Source organism: Passer montanus, unplaced genomic scaffold (assembly GCF_014805655.1).
Source record: "Passer montanus isolate IOZ18808 unplaced genomic scaffold, ASM1480565v1 scaffold39, whole genome shotgun sequence".
Lineage (NCBI taxonomy): Eukaryota > Metazoa > Chordata > Aves > Passeriformes > Passeridae > Passer > Passer montanus.
In genome coordinates this window covers 1,814,007-1,831,660 of record NW_024368707.1, presented here as the reverse complement: position 1 = coordinate 1,831,660, position 17,654 = coordinate 1,814,007, and the positions used below count along the sequence as shown (strand labels likewise).

Genomic DNA, 17,654 nt, shown 5'->3' with positions numbered 1-17,654 from the left:
TCACCCCGGGACCACTCACTGCTCCTACTGCTGATGCGCTGCTCCCAACGGCCACAGCTCCCGAGGCACACAGGGGAGAATTGCGAGGTTTAGAAAGTGTGAGTAACGCTCATAATTTATAGTTATTTCCCTTCTCGCTTATAACATTTGGGAATGCAGTGCATCAACGCCAGGCCCCGGGCCATGACGCACCCCCGCGGGGTGACTTGGTCCGGCCCGCGACTCTCCCCGCCGGCCCGCCCGGATGGTGCCGCCCACGTTGAGGCTCGCCGCGCGCAGCGGGAAGATGGCGGCGCCCAGGGCGGCGTGGGACGGGCGGGACGAGCCTTGGAACCGGCTGGACGTGCCCTGGCCCGCGAACAGCGCCACGGTGCCGCTGGCGGCGCAGCACCCCGCAGGTCCCGGCGCGGTGCCGAGGGTTGGGGGGTGTTTGAAGCCGCTCCCGGGTGTTTGCGGTGGGTGGTCGGTCGGTGGGAGCCGGAGGAGTGGCCGGAGCGGTGGCGGGCGCCGGTGCCGACGCTGAGGCGGTGCCCCGGTCTCGCCCGCAGTGAGGTTACTGTCGGCGCTGCGGCGGCGGTGCGACATCGCCGGGAAGCGGCTGTCGGGGCCGGGCTTGGCCGCCGAGGGACGCGTTCTGCGCGCCGTGCTCTACGTGTACCACAGCAGGCTGCTCCGGCACCGGCCCTACCTGGCCCTGCAGCAGGTGAGCACCAACCCCGCCTGGCAGCTGGGTACTCCCGGCCCCCAGTCACCGCTCCCCGAAAAGCCTTTCGAATAGCACTTGGCTCCGGGAGCATCGTGCAAAAAAAAGTTTGTGAGCAGGTGCATTTTTGTTCTCTCACGGTTGAGCCCAGTGGGTTTCCTGGCTCTGTGCAGCAAGCACAACTTCAGTTTTCCTGCCCTGGTCTTCAACACTCATGCTGAGACCTGAAATAGGTACAACTCCATACCTTTGCATACATGAATAATACAGGGACGTCATTCTTAAATAATTGTAATGGTGGGAAGAATAATAATCCTATCCTACTTATTAGATACTTTCTGTTTTAAGATGAAAAGTGAACATCGTGGCAGTTTTCCAAGAAAGGGGTTGTCAGCAGTTTGAAATAACTGTTTTGAAATGGAGTAGGAATGGTGCTTACCTTCTTGACTTTTTTATGTGTTTTCCTTCTTGACATCCAGTAGTAAAGGCCCTTGTATACAGCAGGGAAATCATGCAGCACCATTTGAACATGGTCTACTCCAGTCCTTCATTTAATTCTTTATTTACAGCAGAGTGATGAAGGGATGTGTTTCATCATAGTGCAGATAGAGAAATAAATGTCCCAGAACATCCCATCACACAAACCTCCAGTGTGGGCTGTTAAACTGATAATATAGTGACAGTTTAATATAGTCACAGTTCTTAGACCAGTCTCTCAAAATAGCAGTCAAAGTAGTTTTCTTTTCTCCTAGGTAGAGCAATGTTTGAAGCGCCTGTGGAAAATGAATCTGGTGGGTTGCCTGGAAACTCTGGTAGAACTGATTCCCAAGTAAGTGTCATGATCCCATATCTTGTACTATCCATTAATTCAATCTGCAGAGCTAAAGGAAGACGATGTTAAATCATAACCAACTCTTTATCCTTGTATCAACACAGGAAAAATGCATCCAAAGTCCACACAGAGTGCTTGGTTCCCAGCCAGCCTATGCTGGAAACTGTGGCTTTGAAGGTATTGGGAGGCTGCAAGCTCATACTGCGCCTACTGGATTGTTGCTGTAAAGCTTTTCTGTATCCTTTTTTCACCACAAAAACATTATGTTAAGAGTTCACCAGTAGCACCTCATGAGACCAAAATGAGGTTTTGTGTAGGCCCTGTATGGCTGATGGACTCAGTTGTGCAATTCATACGTGCAACTTGAAGTTTCTTTGATAGCCAGAAACCTTCTTTTCAAGCTATTATGTAGGAACCTCAGGCTGTTTGGCTAGCAGCTCTTCTGGCCTTGAGCCAGAACAGTATCCAAACAAAGTTTGGATACTCATCTCCCAGATTATTCCAGGATATCGCCTTGTGAATTGCCTCTAGTTGGTGTGTTCAGCAGGTCTCATTACATGCTGTTTATTTTTTTAACCTTAACTGCTGTAATCTTCAGCTTGTCCATTAAACACCTCTGCTCGAAGGAATTCATACTCCTGAATACTGTGGCTTCGGGGCTCCTAAGCCGGCTTTGGTTTGTGTGTTCAAAAGTCTGTCTTGTTTGTGTCTGTTTGATGTGCCTGTCAGGGAGAAGGGCTTGTAATTAGGCCTTGCTGCTAAGGGAGCTTTATTCAGTTGGGAGTAGGAGAAGGGGAGATCCCTTCATGCCTTTGGACTTGATTCTAGCACCTGCAGAGTTGTACAGGTAGAGAGAGACTTCTTACATACTCTTATGGAAGGCTTTGTTCTTGGATCTTAATAAACTGGCTGTACCTCTAATGAAATCACAGTGTTAGTGTCAGCGTGCCACAAACACCTGGTACTCTGTGCAGCAAGGAGTAAGTCCTGCTTAATGCTGAAATGGAAAAGCTGGGTTAAAGATGTTCTATTATACTATTGAATTTTCTAGGAAAATTGATTGTTCTGGTTTCTCTGGGAGAAACCAGTCTGGGAAAATAACTGCTATCTGTAGCTGAAGGAGTAAAAACATTGTTAGAACAACTTTCTGTGGCACAAGAAATCTTCTAACTCCAGGAAATGTAGAGCAGGTAATTGTATGGCATCAGGCCTGAGTTGGTGCGGGGTGCTTTTGTGGGAAGACCTCATGGCACCTTGGATGTGATCCAAGAACCTGATGGGTCCCAAGTGTGGCACTCAGCAAAACCTTCCACTCTATGGAAGCAGAGGGGCTACTGATCAGGAATTTTCAAGACACTCCTGCATTCTGATCTGGAACAGTTCCTTAAAGCTCAGACTTAAGGAAAGCAGGGTGATGGAATGTAAAAAGGTACATTTGTACTGAAGGGAAACAGGGAAAGGACCGTTGAGCTGAAGGCAGTTGTTCAGTGAGCATCATGTTTTGCTAGAGGAGGCTCCATTCCTTTTTGTCCTCTGTCTACAGGATTCAGTACAGGTGTGTGTTGCAGACCCTCATGTCCTTGTACAGTGCCTTGTCAACAATGCTTCATCTGGTATCTGAGACACAACAGACCCCTTATATCAAGGGGTTTACCTTCCCTTCTGATATCGGTGACTTCCTTGGAGTTAACGTATCTTCTGAGGCAAAGAAACAAAATGCTAAAATGCTTACAACAAAAAAATCTACCAGCTGGCTGAAGAAGTTCTTCTCAGCATTGCCAGAGGCAATATCAAAGGTTGGGAAAAAGAAAAAATCTGAGACCTGTACAAGTGCTGTGAAAAACTGCAGCATCCTGTGCTCCATGGACATTGGAGAGACAGTTGTGGTGCCCACAACCAGGAGAGGTAAAGCTTAACAGTTTCTGACATCTCAGAGACTGAATGCAACTTCTGTCCAATAGGGCCAAGCACTTCTACTACCCACAGTGTGGTTCTTGTACAAACTCCCTGTCCTTGGAAGAGAATGCTGCATGTGCCCTTGCCTTTATAAAGCTGTGGATGTCAGTATCATGATTTTTGGGGGATGTTTCTTTTAAACAGGATACAGCCTTGAGAGAAGCAGGTAATGAATGCAGTATACAGGTCCTGAAAGTAGTTATTTGTACTTTCCTGCTTTTGCATAGCTAAGAAGCTATGGGCACTTGTCTGCAGTCCATACAAGAGTAGGTAAGGCTGTATGTACAGGATGCAAGTATCCTGTGCTTGATGGTTCTGAGCTGTGCCCAAATCTTTCTCTGCAGTCAGGGCTATGGCCAGTGACTGCAGCCATCCATGTGTTTGTGTGAAGCTTTTTTCCATTAAGTTCTCCTTCGCAGTCATCTGTAAACCTCTGCATGCTCTTCAATCCTTGCCAGCTGCAATGCACGAGTGTAGTCCCCTTGAGTTTGCCTGGAAACGTTGAGTACAGGTGTGAGCCTGCTGAGAGCTCTGTGGCATCTCTGTGCAAAGAAATAAAACTACCTCAGTGTTGTAATGGAACTTTTTTCTCTGTCTGTAGGGAAGCACTCAGGGTTTGATGTGAAGAGCTTGCTTAGGCCATCCAGACATCCCACACAAGAGGTTTGTATGGTATTATTTTACATGTTAGGTTGGTGGGTTTGGGTTTTTTTACACAATAGTTTTGGGGGTTTTTGTATTTTAAAGACTCTAACACTTGAAACATGATATCCCTGATTGAAAATGTCCCCTTTTCCTGCCTTATTTTTGCTTGTCTAGCAACTCAGGTTAGTGTGGAAATTTTGCACAGACAATCAGTGACTGCTTATTTCTGATCAGGAATTTGGGCATTTGTTGGTTTGTCAACTGAAATGACCAGAGACCAAGTCAGCAGTAGACAGGAATACAAATTCTAAATATCTGCCTCTTCTTTTTGCATGTCACAAAACAAGACTGCTCTTCCCTTTTCTCCTTAGTAAATAAGGAATGTTCTCACAAAAGTCCTTGTCTTCTGCTCCTTCCAGCAGAAAGGATTAGACACATCAATCTTTTTAAAACATTGTTACTGTTTGTTTCAGGGTCTAAACACTGCATCAACACCTTTTAAAGCAAAGTCATCAACGCTTTTGTCTCAGCTAGCAAAATCACAGCAGCCTGGATCTCTTGTCCACATGATTCAAACAGCTTTGTCATTTGGGGAACTGTCAGAGGTACTCAGAAAAGCTATTCTGTGGTGCAAAACCAACAAATTCAAATCAGAAGCTTATTTTCTGCGTAACAAGTTGTTGAAAAGCAACCGATTACACCATGTGGAAGCTCAAGGATGCAGGTAGTTTTGCATGGGTGTGTGATTTCTGAGTCTAACATTAGTATTTTAATATTACGTATTTTGCTATAGTATAGTGAAACGCAGTAGTCTAAGCCATTCTTTTAAAACTCACGATCACTAGTTCAGGTTACTGGGTGCTCTGACCATGGGCATTCTGTTTAGCTTCAGTCACTTGTGATTTAAAAAGGATTTAAAAGGCTAACGAATGTACAGTACTTAGGAGGGAGGATGACAATGAAACTTAAATCATCTGCATGTTTTATGGTAACAAATGTATGAGCCAAGGGTTGTGTTTATTCAGACTGATTTGGCTACTATTGTACAAGGTGCTGTTCTGTTTCCTTGGTATGATAAGGAAAATGATAGAGACACGTAATAATGAAATCTGTCCAAACTCCAAATGAAGTGACACTTGAGTAGCTGATAAAGTTCTGCTTTGTACACTTTGCTCCCTTTAAGCTTGAAGAAGAAGCTGCGCTGTGTCAAAACATCTGTATGTAAATACCTCCTCTATGGGTCACAACACGCACGCTGGCCAAGGCAGCACCTCCAGGCACGGTTCTGCCAAAGGAGGATCAGATCATCTGCACTCTTGAAGACCGCTCCAAAGACTGGTGGGCAAAAGCCCCCTGAGCTTTTTGGGGTCTGTGAGAACAGTGCATCACTCAGACTCCCAGCTTACCAAGATGGGTCTCCGAGTCAGGAAGAACATTCCAGCATTGATACAGGACGTGTCAGACTAAGCACAACAGGGACCCCTAAGCAGCTGCTGCTGCAAGGAAGCCCTGGCCCTGTGTGGAAAGAAGCTGCTGAGAACACAGATATTGATTCTATTTTTGCAGCAATAGGTGTCTGATCCTGCACTTGAAGGAGAAAAGGGGTCAAGTCATTCTAGTTTTTTTGGGTTTTTTTGTTTGCTTTTTTTTTAAAGTAAACCCCTCTGAACCCTAATGGTGTCTCATTAATTCACATAATGAATTCTGTTAAGAAAGTAACAACAATTTTATTATGTTTTTGTAAACCAGCTTTTTTTTTAATGGCTGATTGTTAAGGGTGTTTCAAATAACTGAATAGTCACCATCCTTTTACCTACCTTTGTCCAGGAACAGTGACTTTGTTACCCTTACTCCAGTGTCTCCTCTCTACTGCCTGACCACATGTTAAATGCTGCTGTCAAATCCACAGTGCAAACAGTTCCCATCCATGGCAGAAAGGCTGCAGCTGATCACTCACTGCTGCTTTGGACAAAAGACTTGCCAGCACCTTTCCAAGCCTTACACCCTTCCTTCTGTGCTGCTTGTAGAGGGGACAGCCTTGATGTGCAGCATTATTGCTGTTTCAGCATTTGTTATGCTTGTTCTGAAATTAGGAGTTAACTGAACCTACCTTCCCATAGCTGTTCCAGAAGTAGAGAAAAGCACAGGTGTGGCCTGTATTACCCGCCTTGCATGAACTGATCCATATACATTTAGTTATGAAACATGGGCACAAACTTATGTTTTATTCAAGAAGCAAATACAGAGCAAAGAGCACAACTTTGATAGCAGTTTGGGCTTAAAGTCTTCATACAGATAACCAAGATCCATTTTCAGGGTTTCCCGTCACAGGAATACCCAGTGACAACTGAAACAATTTCAGAGAATCATGAATCATCAGCCCTTGAGCCATCTGATGCAACACAGGCCTACTTGAAACAGACTCCTGCCGTTGCAGGCATTTTTAGAGCTCTTTTTCTCATTTCATCAAATGGTATAAAAATACCTAAGTATACCACATACAATCAAGTAACGTTTTAGCTGCTCTAATACTTCTCAGAAAAGGCTGTGAGTCAGGGCAGACATCCCAGCAGTGACCATCCTAAAAAACCCTTCCAAACAATACATGATCTTCCTTCTTACGGGGCAGCAGGTGCCCAAATAATGCCCCGGTGCAGCTTGTGCACAGAATCAAGACCCATAGTTTGCTTCATCAAAGGCCTTTCTGGCTCGTTTCAGTTCTTCATTCATAGTTAGGAGGTCTTTAACTCTGGCAAACTTCCGGGGGTCCTTGCGTATTAGAAAGACAATGTCCTCAACCTGCACCCGACCCTGCCGCCCGATGGACATGGCCTTGTGTGTCTGTTAGAGGGGGAAAAAAAAGTCAGCAGCATCCCTTTGCTATGGTGCTTTTTTAAGGTCTCAATTCCACTTTAGTTCCTGTCATTTTGTAATAAAAAAAGTAAGCAATTGCAGGTTCTGGGCACCATCATCCTAGTCACACGAGAACTTCCCAGTAAACCATGGACTTACTCTGCTGTCACTTACACCCTGAACATAACCACTACATATACATCATATAATGGTATCAGAACGAAGGCCAGATTACATATAGGACACCCAGCCTGCAGAATGGCTGAAGATTAGGCACAATTTGGAAGCAGTGTGAGGTAACTGTATCAGAGGACAGTGTAGGGCATTTTGATAAGGGTAGGAAAGACCAGCATTTCAAAAGAAAGGAGAATGTTTGGATACTTAGAAATGGTATCCAGGTCTGGAAGAGAAATGGCTTCAGGCCCAAGAATGCATTCCTTTTGTAGGGCAGAGCTAAGTTCCCATCCCATGTACAGACACTGGGCAAACACAAAAAGTTGAGACTTTCAAATCTGAGCCACATTTTCTGTCAGCTGCACATACCACAGTGATACCACAGTGAACCCCAAGTCAGCTGGGTATTTCCCCTCCTGCAATATGATCTAACTGCTACTTAAACACTTCAGAGTTCTAAATCCACATGGAGCAAGGTTCATAAATTTTGCTTTCATCTTGAGAAAACAAATTCCAAGTTTATGTTTCTCCTACTAATGCCATGATTTTGGGGCCTGGGATAATGCAGTATTTGAGTCAGAGGTATTAACCTTAAAAAAGCTAAAGTTCCGGTGGGGATGTTTTGACCATGCCATCTAGAGCTGACTTACCATTTCAGTGATAAACTCTATTACCAGGTCCTCAAGAATGTCCACTGATTCTGTATAAGGGTTCTGGTCATCTCCAAATCCATACATCATGCACCTTACTGCACAAAGAAACACTTAGTGTAAGGCTTTCATCCACTCAGTGCTGCACACATCTAGTTAGAGCTCACCAGCCTGCATGTTCCGGCACCAGGATGGCACTCTCATCTGTCAGGCAAGACAAATCTTGAGGAAACATACAGGAAATAAACAGAAGCCAACAAAAGCCCTCCTGTAGGGACAGGAGCTGTACATACAGAAGAGCATGTCTGAGGACAGGCTCTCTGAATATTCATTTAGGCTGCAGGGCACTGCATAGTGACAGCGCAGCTGACTTTGGGCACAGCTAGGTCCAGAGGATGCACTAGCAGTATTTTTGAGGGGGGTCTACATAGCAGACTTCTGCAATTGCAGCCCAGGTACATTGTGAAAGCCGCTGTTTTGCTAAGGAGAAGTGAGTTTTGGGACCCCACAGCTGTCGGCTCGGGGTTTCAGCTGAGTGACCCGGTCAGGTCTGCGCTGGGCAGGGCTCTGAGGCCCGGACCGACTTACACTCTTTGGAGAACAGCCGCTTCCTCCTGCCCTGCCCGCCGTCCAGGCCCCCGCCGGCGTCCTCCGCGTCCTCTTCGAACTACACGGGCACAGCGGAGCGGAGGCCACGGTCAGCGCCCGTCTGGCCCCGGCCTCTTCCCGCCACTCCCCCGTCCGTGGCTGGGCTGTGGATTCCCGGGAAGAATAGCCCCTCCGGCACTCACCGGCACGTCCTCCTCCTCATCCGCCATGGCTGCCCGGCGGCCCGGAACAGCTTCCGCGGGCAGGCTCCGCCCCGCGGCCCCGCCGAGCCGCGCCGGGCGGGAGGGGCGGCGCTGCCGGGCCTGCCTGTGCGGAGCGCACCGCTGTGGTATTGCGGCGTAGGTGTCGTGACCGTCGCCAAACCTGGATATGACATTCATTGTTGGATCGACAGATCGGGATAGCGTGGTTTGAAAGTGAGCTCGGGAGGTGTCTGTTAACCCCCCTGCTCGAAAGAGGGTCAGCCACGAGGTCAGAAAGGGTGGCTTTTCACAGTCGGTTTGTTCGGTTGGCAGGGGCTTTTCCTTCCCTTCAGCGAGGCACACTTGCCCATGTTCACAGAATCATAGAATGTAAAAGAGTTGGAATAAAGGCCCTTAACGATCATCTAACCCCAATTCCCCTGCCGTGTGAAGAAACGTGTTTCCTGGGCTGTTGGGGTGCACTCCGGCTCCAAGACACACATCAGGCAGACAAACCCATGGGAGAAAAGAGGGTGTTCCCTGGTGGCAGGGAGCTTTTATACCCCACGATGGGGACAGAGGGAGAGATCCACAGCCAATGGGACACCAGTGAGGAGTGGTGAGGGGAAGGGTAACCCAGGGGAGAGACCACCAGGGGGTACCGGGACAGGTGAGGGAAAGGCCATGTGGTGGGGAAATGGGGTAACAAATCACGTGATATAACATAAGCTATACAGTGCAATACAAAACTATTCTGTGCAAATTCCCAATCACCCAGTGCAAGAGAACAACTAAATTGGTGCACCACAACAGCCATGGACACGGACCCCTCCCACAAGACCAGGTTGCCCAAGGTAAGTCTCCCTCTTTCAGTTTGTACCCATTCCCCCTTATCCTATCACTACACTTTATGATGGGCCCTGTCTGGCTTCTCTTCGGGATCCCTTCACATACTGGAAGGTTGCTGTGAGGTTTCCACCTGACTGACTCAGCTTGTCTTTGTAGGGGAGGTGCTCCAGTCCTGTTGTATTTCATACAGTTGCTGTCAGCCCCTTTGCTCCAGCCCTGCCCTTGAGCATGTTCACTGTTTCCCCCCAGTTTGGTGCCCTAGGAACGTTTGATAGCAACCTCCTCCAGATTACTCATAAAGATGTTAAACCAGACACATTCCAGAACGCATCCTTGCTGTGTTCCATTTGTAACTGCCATGTGACTGGAGTATGACCCCCTGGCTTCTATGCTCTGAGCTCAATTGTTTAACCTGTTTTTACTGACCTACTAGTGCACCTGTCCAGACTGCAATGTTCTAGTTTTGGACACTTGCAAAAATACTGCCTTTGCAGTGTCAGGGTTATGATGACAGACCAGACCAGACACAAGACAGAGTAGAGGAAGAAAGTGGAGAACGTACTGCTGAAAGACCAGGGAAGATCCACAACGTGAAATCCTTTTCCATGGAAGCTACTACTCAACATCATTTCTGTAAATAACAGCTGTAGAATAGGCAAAGTTTTACCACTTAAGTGAAGCTTATGCACTGCAAACAACTAAAGACAATTGAATTAAAAATGGAAATGAGCTCTACTGTATCAGTATGCTGCCAGGCCCACCCACCACTTATCAATGAGGGCGAAAGGGAGATCTTTTATGTCTCCAGCCTGAGAAAGTGCAGCTCCTCACTCTAAAATTCAACTGGTTCCTTAAGAACCTGGCAAAAAAAGTCCAGTAGTGTGTCAAGACACCTGCTTTCCCAAAGCCTGTTTCCACAAAGGCAATTAAATCCAAGTTTTACTGTTTAGGGAGAGGACTTGATTTTATTTACTGTTTCATCACAGGGGCACTCAAGAATCAAACCATTCGCTCTTGCAAATGACTGAGCAAAATGCAGGAGTTATTCCAGTATCTAAAGCACTTGTGAATAAAACCAAGATGTGGCCCTAGGTAAAACTGGAGAAGATGGTACCTAATGTTCCATGCACACACATACAATTTGTTTGTACAAATGGATTAACTGCACTTATTTAATGTATTTACATGGTTAGTAAAAGACTTCCTAGCACTGTAAGGAGTTTTAAGGAAATGAAAGGGGTTTTGTTCTTGAGGAGGGACTAAAACCAGAAAAGCACTTTTTTACATATTCAGGGTTATTTTCAGAGGCACTTGAGTCAAGGCTGAGGCCTTGAAAATTACAGCCTTGATGTTTTTGGAAGATCCTGGTTTCAAGATACTACAAAAAGGCCCTTCCTACAGATGGAACAGGTGAAAGTGTTCACTTTCACCTGTTCCATCTGTATAGCTACTACTGCATTTCTGGCATCATGCATCCCTTGGGCTGGTTTGTCCTGAAGCATTTTGGGACTAAAGACAAAATATTAACAGAATTACAGGTTTGATCACTAAGGTGCAGAGGCTAGAAAGCCACATTTACTGCATTCCTCACATGCTCATCTTCTTACATGTATGCTGAAAACAGCATACATGTCTAGTGTGGTACAAGAAATTTCACAGTGAAAGAAAGTGATATTTCTAGTCCTTTTGCACTGCCAGAGTGGTTTACAAAAGAACTTTCCTTTCTGGAGGTTTAAACACTTCATTAAAGTAAATGACAACTGCATAACTACATCTGGCCACGTCAAGACATGGCAAAGATTGAGTGCCAGGATTTGACACAGGCAATTCATAGCTTTAGACTAAGTTCTCCTGTATGAGGTCTGCTATTGATGGCTGTCCTTTTGTCCAGTTCTGCCTTGTAACTGGACAGTTTCAAGTGCTCTTAGACAGACACAGCTGCTGTGGGAAGCAGTTCCCCTAAAGCATACAGGACATATCAGTGTTGTGCTTCAGCTGCCAGGCTAAAGCAGATACAGATCATGGATGGTGTGCCTCAGATCTGGCAATTCATCCACGTGGAGCTGCAGAAATTCATGCTGGATCTCAAAACAGAAGGTAGATGCAGCACTGACTCATGACAGTGTGCAGGACAGGGCTCCTCTATATGTCAGTCTTTTATTCCACTCTGTTTCAAGCCAACACTCCTGGAAAAGCAGATCCCATAAAAGATGTGTTCTCTCCTTCATCCTTGTGGAACAGGGACAACTCAATGTCTGCAAGCAAGGCATGCTATCCTGCTACACCTACTGAACACAGGACACAGAAAAGAGTTACAAAAGTAAAATATATAAGATATCAAACACACCTTCACAGATAACAGGTTGGCTATTTCCAGTCTGCATGGCCTTAGAGCAGGTAGGTTGGACAAGAGTAGTTTTTGGCCCCTGCTATCCTAACCCTAACCCCAGATGACAGAAGTAAATCTCTGTGTATCATACAGTTCAACTGGGCAATACAGTTTGCTTAATGTTAGGGCTGTAGTTTTTCTTTCCTAGATTAAATGCCTCTTTAATAATGAAATTACTAGACTGTCTCTAGTATCCTAAATACAGCAGAGGTTAGGCATGGAGTAGTAGATTTTTGAACATTTCAGTGCAGGGAGAGGAGATGCTGTATTAAAACTTCCCTTCTTTATGGAGGCTACCTACTTCTTCTCTCCTTATCACAATCATGTAGGTTTTATGAAACAGTTTTATAATAACCTGGATTAATTCACACTGCAAACTTCCTGAACTGATGAACCTAATAAAGAAAAAATTTAGCTTTATAAATACTAATTTATTCAAAAATACCATAGAGTAACTTAGGTTATTTGCAACAAAAACCTCAGATCTCTGGTTTTGGTACCTTTTGTTCCTGATGAGCCAAGCAGATCAGTAGGTCTTTTCAGCTGGCCTCTACAGTGGGCAGGTTTCCAGTAACATGGGCCACAAAACACCTGAGCAAGTGAACCCCTGAGAACTCCACAGAACTGTGGAAACAGAGGCATAGATGTTCAGTGCCACATATTGATGTGTCTTGGAGTAATAAAGGCAAACAGCCACTGGCTGTGCTCAGTAACATGTCTCAGAGTACAGATTGGGAAAAGCCTGCACTTTAGCTATGTAATCCAACAACTGCAGCTCTTACTGTTACCAGGACTCCAAATAAAATGGGAAAGCCTGCTACCATGCAGCACAGGAATTGCTGCCTTGCTTTGAGAAAGGCCAAAGGAAGAAGCACCCTTGGAAACAAACTTCACTCACTTGCAGAGAAGGGGGAAAGAATGGAAGGGATATTTCCCCATCAGCAGCCCACCCTCTATCCTTAAGGCACAGAGAGGTGCTGCCTCTAGAGCAGACAGACTTGTGTTAGGTATCTTGCCCTACTGAACTCATCACCAGAAAGGCAACAGCAGCAGTGGAGAGGAGCTTTACCTGACCAGGAACAGCTGAGGAAAGCATCCCTGAGTGCTCTCCTTTACAAACTCCTGGATCTTCAGTACATTCTTTAACAATAATCCCCTGGAAGCTCGGTCAATTTTTGTTAACACCATCTGCATGGATCCAGAAAGGGAGGATTCAGAGAAGAAAGTAAGATTACTTTGCTGTTAAGCTGGAACATCTGTAAGAGTCCTAGACCATATTACAAAGCAGTCTGAAAGCTCTGGTCATAACTATGGGAAAAAATAGTCTAACACAGTTCACCAAAACTATGGCCTACATAAGGAGTGTGCCTTTTCAAGCTGCTCAAGCTGAGCACTGGAAAAAAAATAATCTATTTAATAAACCACATAAAACCTCTCTTAAATCCCATTTGTCTCCCTCAACACATTACAAACCTGTTTTATTAACAATAAAGGGTTACTGCTTAGGTAGGTCAACTTGCATAAGCTCAGATGGATGTACACACCTTTCTAGATTACCTGTACCTTATAACTGACCCAAGAATGAAGCATTACTTACCACATAAGGAATCCCAAACTCTTCCAGCATCTCTACTGCAATATGATCTGTTTTCTGGAGTCCAACTACACCATCAACTAATAGAAAAGTCCTCTTCAAGCTGCCAGAAATACAAGCAACAATAATTGTCACCATTATTTCATACCTGCTCTGCTACTTCCAAATTCATAAGCAAAAACAAGTAACATGGGATCTGGGTATAGGAAGAGCCAAGAAAAACCATGCATGGAAACTGAAGGTCAGCATGGAGCAGCACCTCAGTCTTTCCTGCTGTTTTAACCCGTCTGAGCATGAATGAGTGACATTGCAGAAGCTTCCAGGGAAATGATGTCAGAACTAATGGACGGAAGCAGCTACCCCTCTGCATTTTCTCCCCTCATTACATGATGCTGTATAGGGGTGTCTCTCTGGCTTTCCCTGTGCTGAGGTACAGGTAGGTCCCTTACTTGTGCCGCTCCTGCAGATAGGCCTCCACCATCTCAACAAAGTCCTGCGGGGCACGATAGCCGTATCCTGGCATATCCACCAGAGTAAAGTACTTCCCTACTTTGAAGAAATTCATCTTCTTGGTGTGGCCCTGAAGAGAGGATTGAGGCAAGATGAAGCACAGGGGTGGTTTCCAAAAAAGGTGCTTTAAGCAGTGTACTAGGATGTGCTCTGCAAAATATCTCTATACCAGACCCCTGCCCCCCCAGAATGCTTTAAACTGCCCAGTCTCCTACCCATGTAGCAATCCTACATGGCTCTAATCATAAAATGGACTAAAAATACCTTAATGGGTCTCTAAGCTTTGTTCTTCTCAAAGGCCTTTAGAGCAGACCAGCTCAGGTTGTGCAGCTCCTTCATCTGCCTGAAGAGCTAGGCTGGGCTCCTCCTGCCTCTCCCTGGGCTAGAGCAAGGCCAGTGCCAGTCATGAGGATGGCTACCAGAGCTGGCACTTTCTCTCATTTCAGGCTACTCAAGAGCTTGTTCCCTCACAGCCTTCTCAGCCCTATCCTCTGGATGGTAGCAGCTTATGACTCAAACAGAGGGAAGTTAAAAACGTCACTCACTGGAGTTTTTGACACTCTAACTTCCACTTCTGGAGCCAGTGAAAACAAGGCCCGGATTAAAGATGACTTCCCCACATTGCTTCGGCCGATGAAGCACACCTGCAGGGGGAGAGGCAGAGAAGGCACATCTACACCTGCCCACCTCTCTCGGAAGACAGTCCTGGTCACTTCTCAGCCACGAACATGGCAGGCTCCCGCACTGCACAACGGCTAACAACAACAACAACAAATAAACGCTATGTTAAAAAGCAGCAAGTGCCCCACATACTGCGCAGCGCTCTGACAGAGCTGCACAACCATTCCACCACTCCTTTACTGGCGCAGCTGAGCCCAGTCCGGGGTGGCCCGGGAGCGGGGAAGGCGCTACCCCGACACGGTCCCGGCCGAGGAGCGCGGGGGCAGCGCTCGCCTGACCTCGGGCAGGGCCGGCGGCGGGGCATGGTCCATGCGCACGGCGGAGCTCACGTAGTCGATGGGGTGGCCGCGGTCGGACCTGAAGAGCGCCTCGGCGCGCTGCAGGGCAGCCAGCCCGGGCTGGAAGAGGCGGAACGGCGCCGTGTCCGTGCCGGGCGCCAGGTACCGCTCCAGCTTCTGCAGCGGGAACACGATCGCGGTGCGGCGGCTCCGCTCCAGCCGCAGCACCTGGGACAGGGCAGCCAGCGGCAGCGAGGCCCGGCCTGCAGCACCACCCGGCCGCAGCAGCAGCATGCCAGCGGCGGGAGGCAGGACGCGGCCGGCCCCGGAAGGCAGCGGGCGGGACAACGGGGCGGTGCCGCGGCTGCCCCCACCCAGCCGGGGCCTGTCAGGGCCCTGTATGGCGTGTGCGCTCGGCGTCCGCATCCGCCACCGAGAGCCGCAGGTGCTGCCCAGTCCCGGCTGTTTGTAGAATCACAGAATATGCGGAGTTGGAAGGGACACACAAGGATCATCAAGTCCAACTGCTGACCCTGCATAGCACCATCTCCAAAGCTCAGATTCAACTTTCCATCGACCAAGACCCCCAGGTCCCTTTCCATGGTGCTGCTTTCCCACTCATTCCCCAGTCTGTCCATACATCCAGGGTTGCCCCATCCAAGGTACAGAATCTGGCACTTTCCCTTATTGAACTTGATACAGTTGTTGATTGCCCTGTCCTTTAATTTATCGAGGTCTCTGCAGGGCACTCCCTCTGCCTTTGAGGGAGTCAACAGCTCCTCCCAGTTTTGTATCATCTTTTCAGCTCCATATCTTCTTATGTCTGTTCTCAGGCCAAGCCCAGCCACACTATCAAGCTGCTGAGGGCTCTGTGTGCTGATGCACTGTTTGGCCAAGGAGTAGGGCAAAGCAGCCCTGTCCTATAGCACTATACCCCTCCTGGCTGCAGCCACCAGTTTTCCAAGTGCTCTTCTGATGAGTAAAACAATTATTTTTTTTCAGGGAAAGAAAGCCCCAACAAAACATTTTCTCAAGGAGTGTTACAGTGTGTTGTCATGGTGTGCCTCAGTTTCCCTGGTTCCTCCCTGAAGTTTCCTTCCCCAGGTGGTGTGTCAATCACCTCTCCTTTCCCCCACCTTGACTCCTGCTGAGCACTGTCTATCAACCCAGAAATTCCAGGGGAGCATCGAGTGATTGGCAGGTTCAAAGGATGCTCTCCACCCTCTGGGGGGCCATTGGCCCATCCAGCCTCTCCCCTGAGGCCCCCTCCCCCCGTACCTGGTTGGTGGTCCCTGTGTTCCCTCCCCTGCCCCTCTCCCCCAGGTTAAAAGGGCAAGCACACCATGCGCAGAGAGTTCTCATGGAGCTGTTACTGGATTCAGAGGCTGTGCAACCCAGAATAAAATTTCTGGATTAACCCTCCGCGAGGACCGATTCCTTCTTCACCATCGCCTTAAAAGGTTTCTCCAGCTCAGGGAGGCCTGAGGAGTGACCCTCAGCTACCAACAAGCCCCAGCCCGTAAGCACTGGAGCTCGGGGCATGCCTGGACTTGTCTTCACGTGCTCATAGCTAGCCAGAGCATCTCCAGGGTGCAAAACACTAGAGGTGCTGCTGTTTGGCTCAGCAGCTGGGACCAGACAAGCCAAGGCAGTCCCGTTCGGTGATATTGGTAAAATCCAATATTGGAGAACTCTGTAGAGGTCAGTTTTATTTTGAATAAAATAAACCCAAAGCAACCGTAAAACTGTTGTCACCAGTGTTCACACTACAGTAAGAAGAGCCCTGAAGTTTTACTACTTAATTGATATGTATCAGAGTGCTGTTTTCCTATCAAAAAATACACATAAAGCTTTTTGCATTGTTCTCCTTCATAACTACAGTTCATAGGGCTGTAAAACCACAGAAATAAATGTATGTCCTTGAGACATTTCAGCTTCAAAGTACTGTAATTTTAACACCATCAAATGAAAGTAAACTTCATCAGTATCTTCATAAAAGTAATACATTAAAATATCCTGATTTCAACCTTATACCCAGGCCAGCCTTTCCTTTGAGACAGAGATCCCTTTTTCTTCTGTAGTCACAGCCCTCAGTTTAAAGCCCTGTAAGTCTGGATGGTTTCATTATTACAATTAATAGATTCAGGGCCAGGAAGGACTGTTAGAAGGTAACAGAGGCTGTATCCTACTTTCTTTGTATTGAGCTCAGTTACAAAGTTATAGCGAGAGAACTTTGATCCCTTAAGAAACGGGCAGCCAAAAACATACATGTTTTTCAGAGATAGCTTTGAATATTTTCTAGGAAGACAAACTTCTACTGAAATCCATCAGCTGCTTCTCAAATTTATGATCAATTAAAGTGCTTAACAGTAAGAGGTTAATGAAATAAATTGGCAGGAGATCTTTCTCCTTTTTAATGCCTTTATTAAGAATCAGCTCAGGTGGGGGGAAATCGACGGGGCGCGCCCATGCCGCCGTTGCTCCCAGGTGTGGCATGGAGAAGGAGGGTGATGCAGCTGTGTCCGCTGTGTCCGCTGGTCTGCAGGCAGAGCTGGAGATTCTGTCCTCATGGGAGATTAGCAGATTCCACCTTTTTGGTCCAACACCCCGGGTCGTCTCTTTAATCAACATCTTTTCAGGCTAGGGTGAGAAGCAAAAAGGATCCAAACAGGTATGGGAATACGTTCCCATCCTTAGACATCACTTAGGTCACTTAGTTTTATGTTGGCTTGTAATTCTTAGGGATTTT

The 17,654-nt window shown here is 47.0% G+C and overlaps 3 protein-coding genes and 1 long non-coding RNA gene across 6 annotated transcripts; 2 read left to right on the top strand and 2 right to left on the bottom strand.

The window, feature by feature from the left end:
- Positions 1-112: 112 nt before the first annotated feature.
- On the top strand, positions 113-5,811 carry NEPRO (nucleolus and neural progenitor protein). The gene is made up of 9 exons (XM_039717873.1): positions 113-398; positions 549-703; positions 1,456-1,532; positions 1,640-1,771; positions 2,134-2,211; positions 3,079-3,440; positions 4,093-4,154; positions 4,610-4,860; positions 5,320-5,811. Exons 1-9 carry the CDS (start codon positions 245-247, stop codon positions 5,714-5,716), a joined length of 1,668 nt encoding a protein of 555 aa, XP_039573807.1. The 5' UTR covers positions 113-244; the 3' UTR covers positions 5,717-5,811.
- A 521-nt stretch (positions 5,812-6,332) lies between these two features.
- On the bottom strand, positions 6,333-9,417 carry TAF13 (TATA-box binding protein associated factor 13). 2 transcript variants are annotated; one of them, XM_039717876.1, is made up of 4 exons: positions 8,605-8,684; positions 8,402-8,480; positions 7,814-7,911; positions 6,333-6,977 (listed from the first exon to the last, which is right to left on the bottom strand). In XM_039717876.1, exons 1-4 carry the CDS (start codon positions 8,629-8,631, stop codon positions 6,807-6,809), a joined length of 375 nt encoding a protein of 124 aa, XP_039573810.1. In that variant the 5' UTR covers positions 8,632-8,684; the 3' UTR covers positions 6,333-6,806. The 2 variants fall into 2 exon arrangements, with proteins under 2 accessions (XP_039573810.1, XP_039573811.1); XM_039717877.1 differs by lacking the exons at positions 6,333-6,977; positions 7,814-7,911 and adding an exon at positions 7,930-8,017 and having other exon boundaries at positions 8,605-9,417.
- On the top strand, positions 8,705-10,266 carry LOC120506377. Its single transcript, XR_005628504.1, has 3 exons — positions 8,705-8,838; positions 9,383-9,458; positions 9,948-10,266. It is a non-coding gene; the product is annotated as an uncharacterized LOC120506377 (long non-coding RNA).
- Positions 10,267-10,390: 124 nt separating this feature from the next.
- GTPBP8 (GTP binding protein 8 (putative)) lies at positions 10,391-15,245 on the bottom strand. Of its 2 annotated transcripts, none has more exons than XM_039717875.1 (7): positions 14,906-15,245; positions 14,492-14,590; positions 13,886-14,016; positions 13,440-13,539; positions 12,912-13,030; positions 12,343-12,466; positions 10,391-11,738 (listed from the first exon to the last, which is right to left on the bottom strand). In XM_039717875.1, exons 1-6 carry the CDS (start codon positions 15,197-15,199, stop codon positions 12,382-12,384), a joined length of 828 nt encoding a protein of 275 aa, XP_039573809.1. In that variant the 5' UTR covers positions 15,200-15,245; the 3' UTR covers positions 10,391-11,738; positions 12,343-12,381. The 2 variants fall into 2 exon arrangements, with proteins under 2 accessions (XP_039573809.1, XP_039573808.1); XM_039717874.1 differs by having other exon boundaries at positions 10,398-11,741.
- Between the last annotated feature and the right edge of the window lie 2,409 nt (positions 15,246-17,654).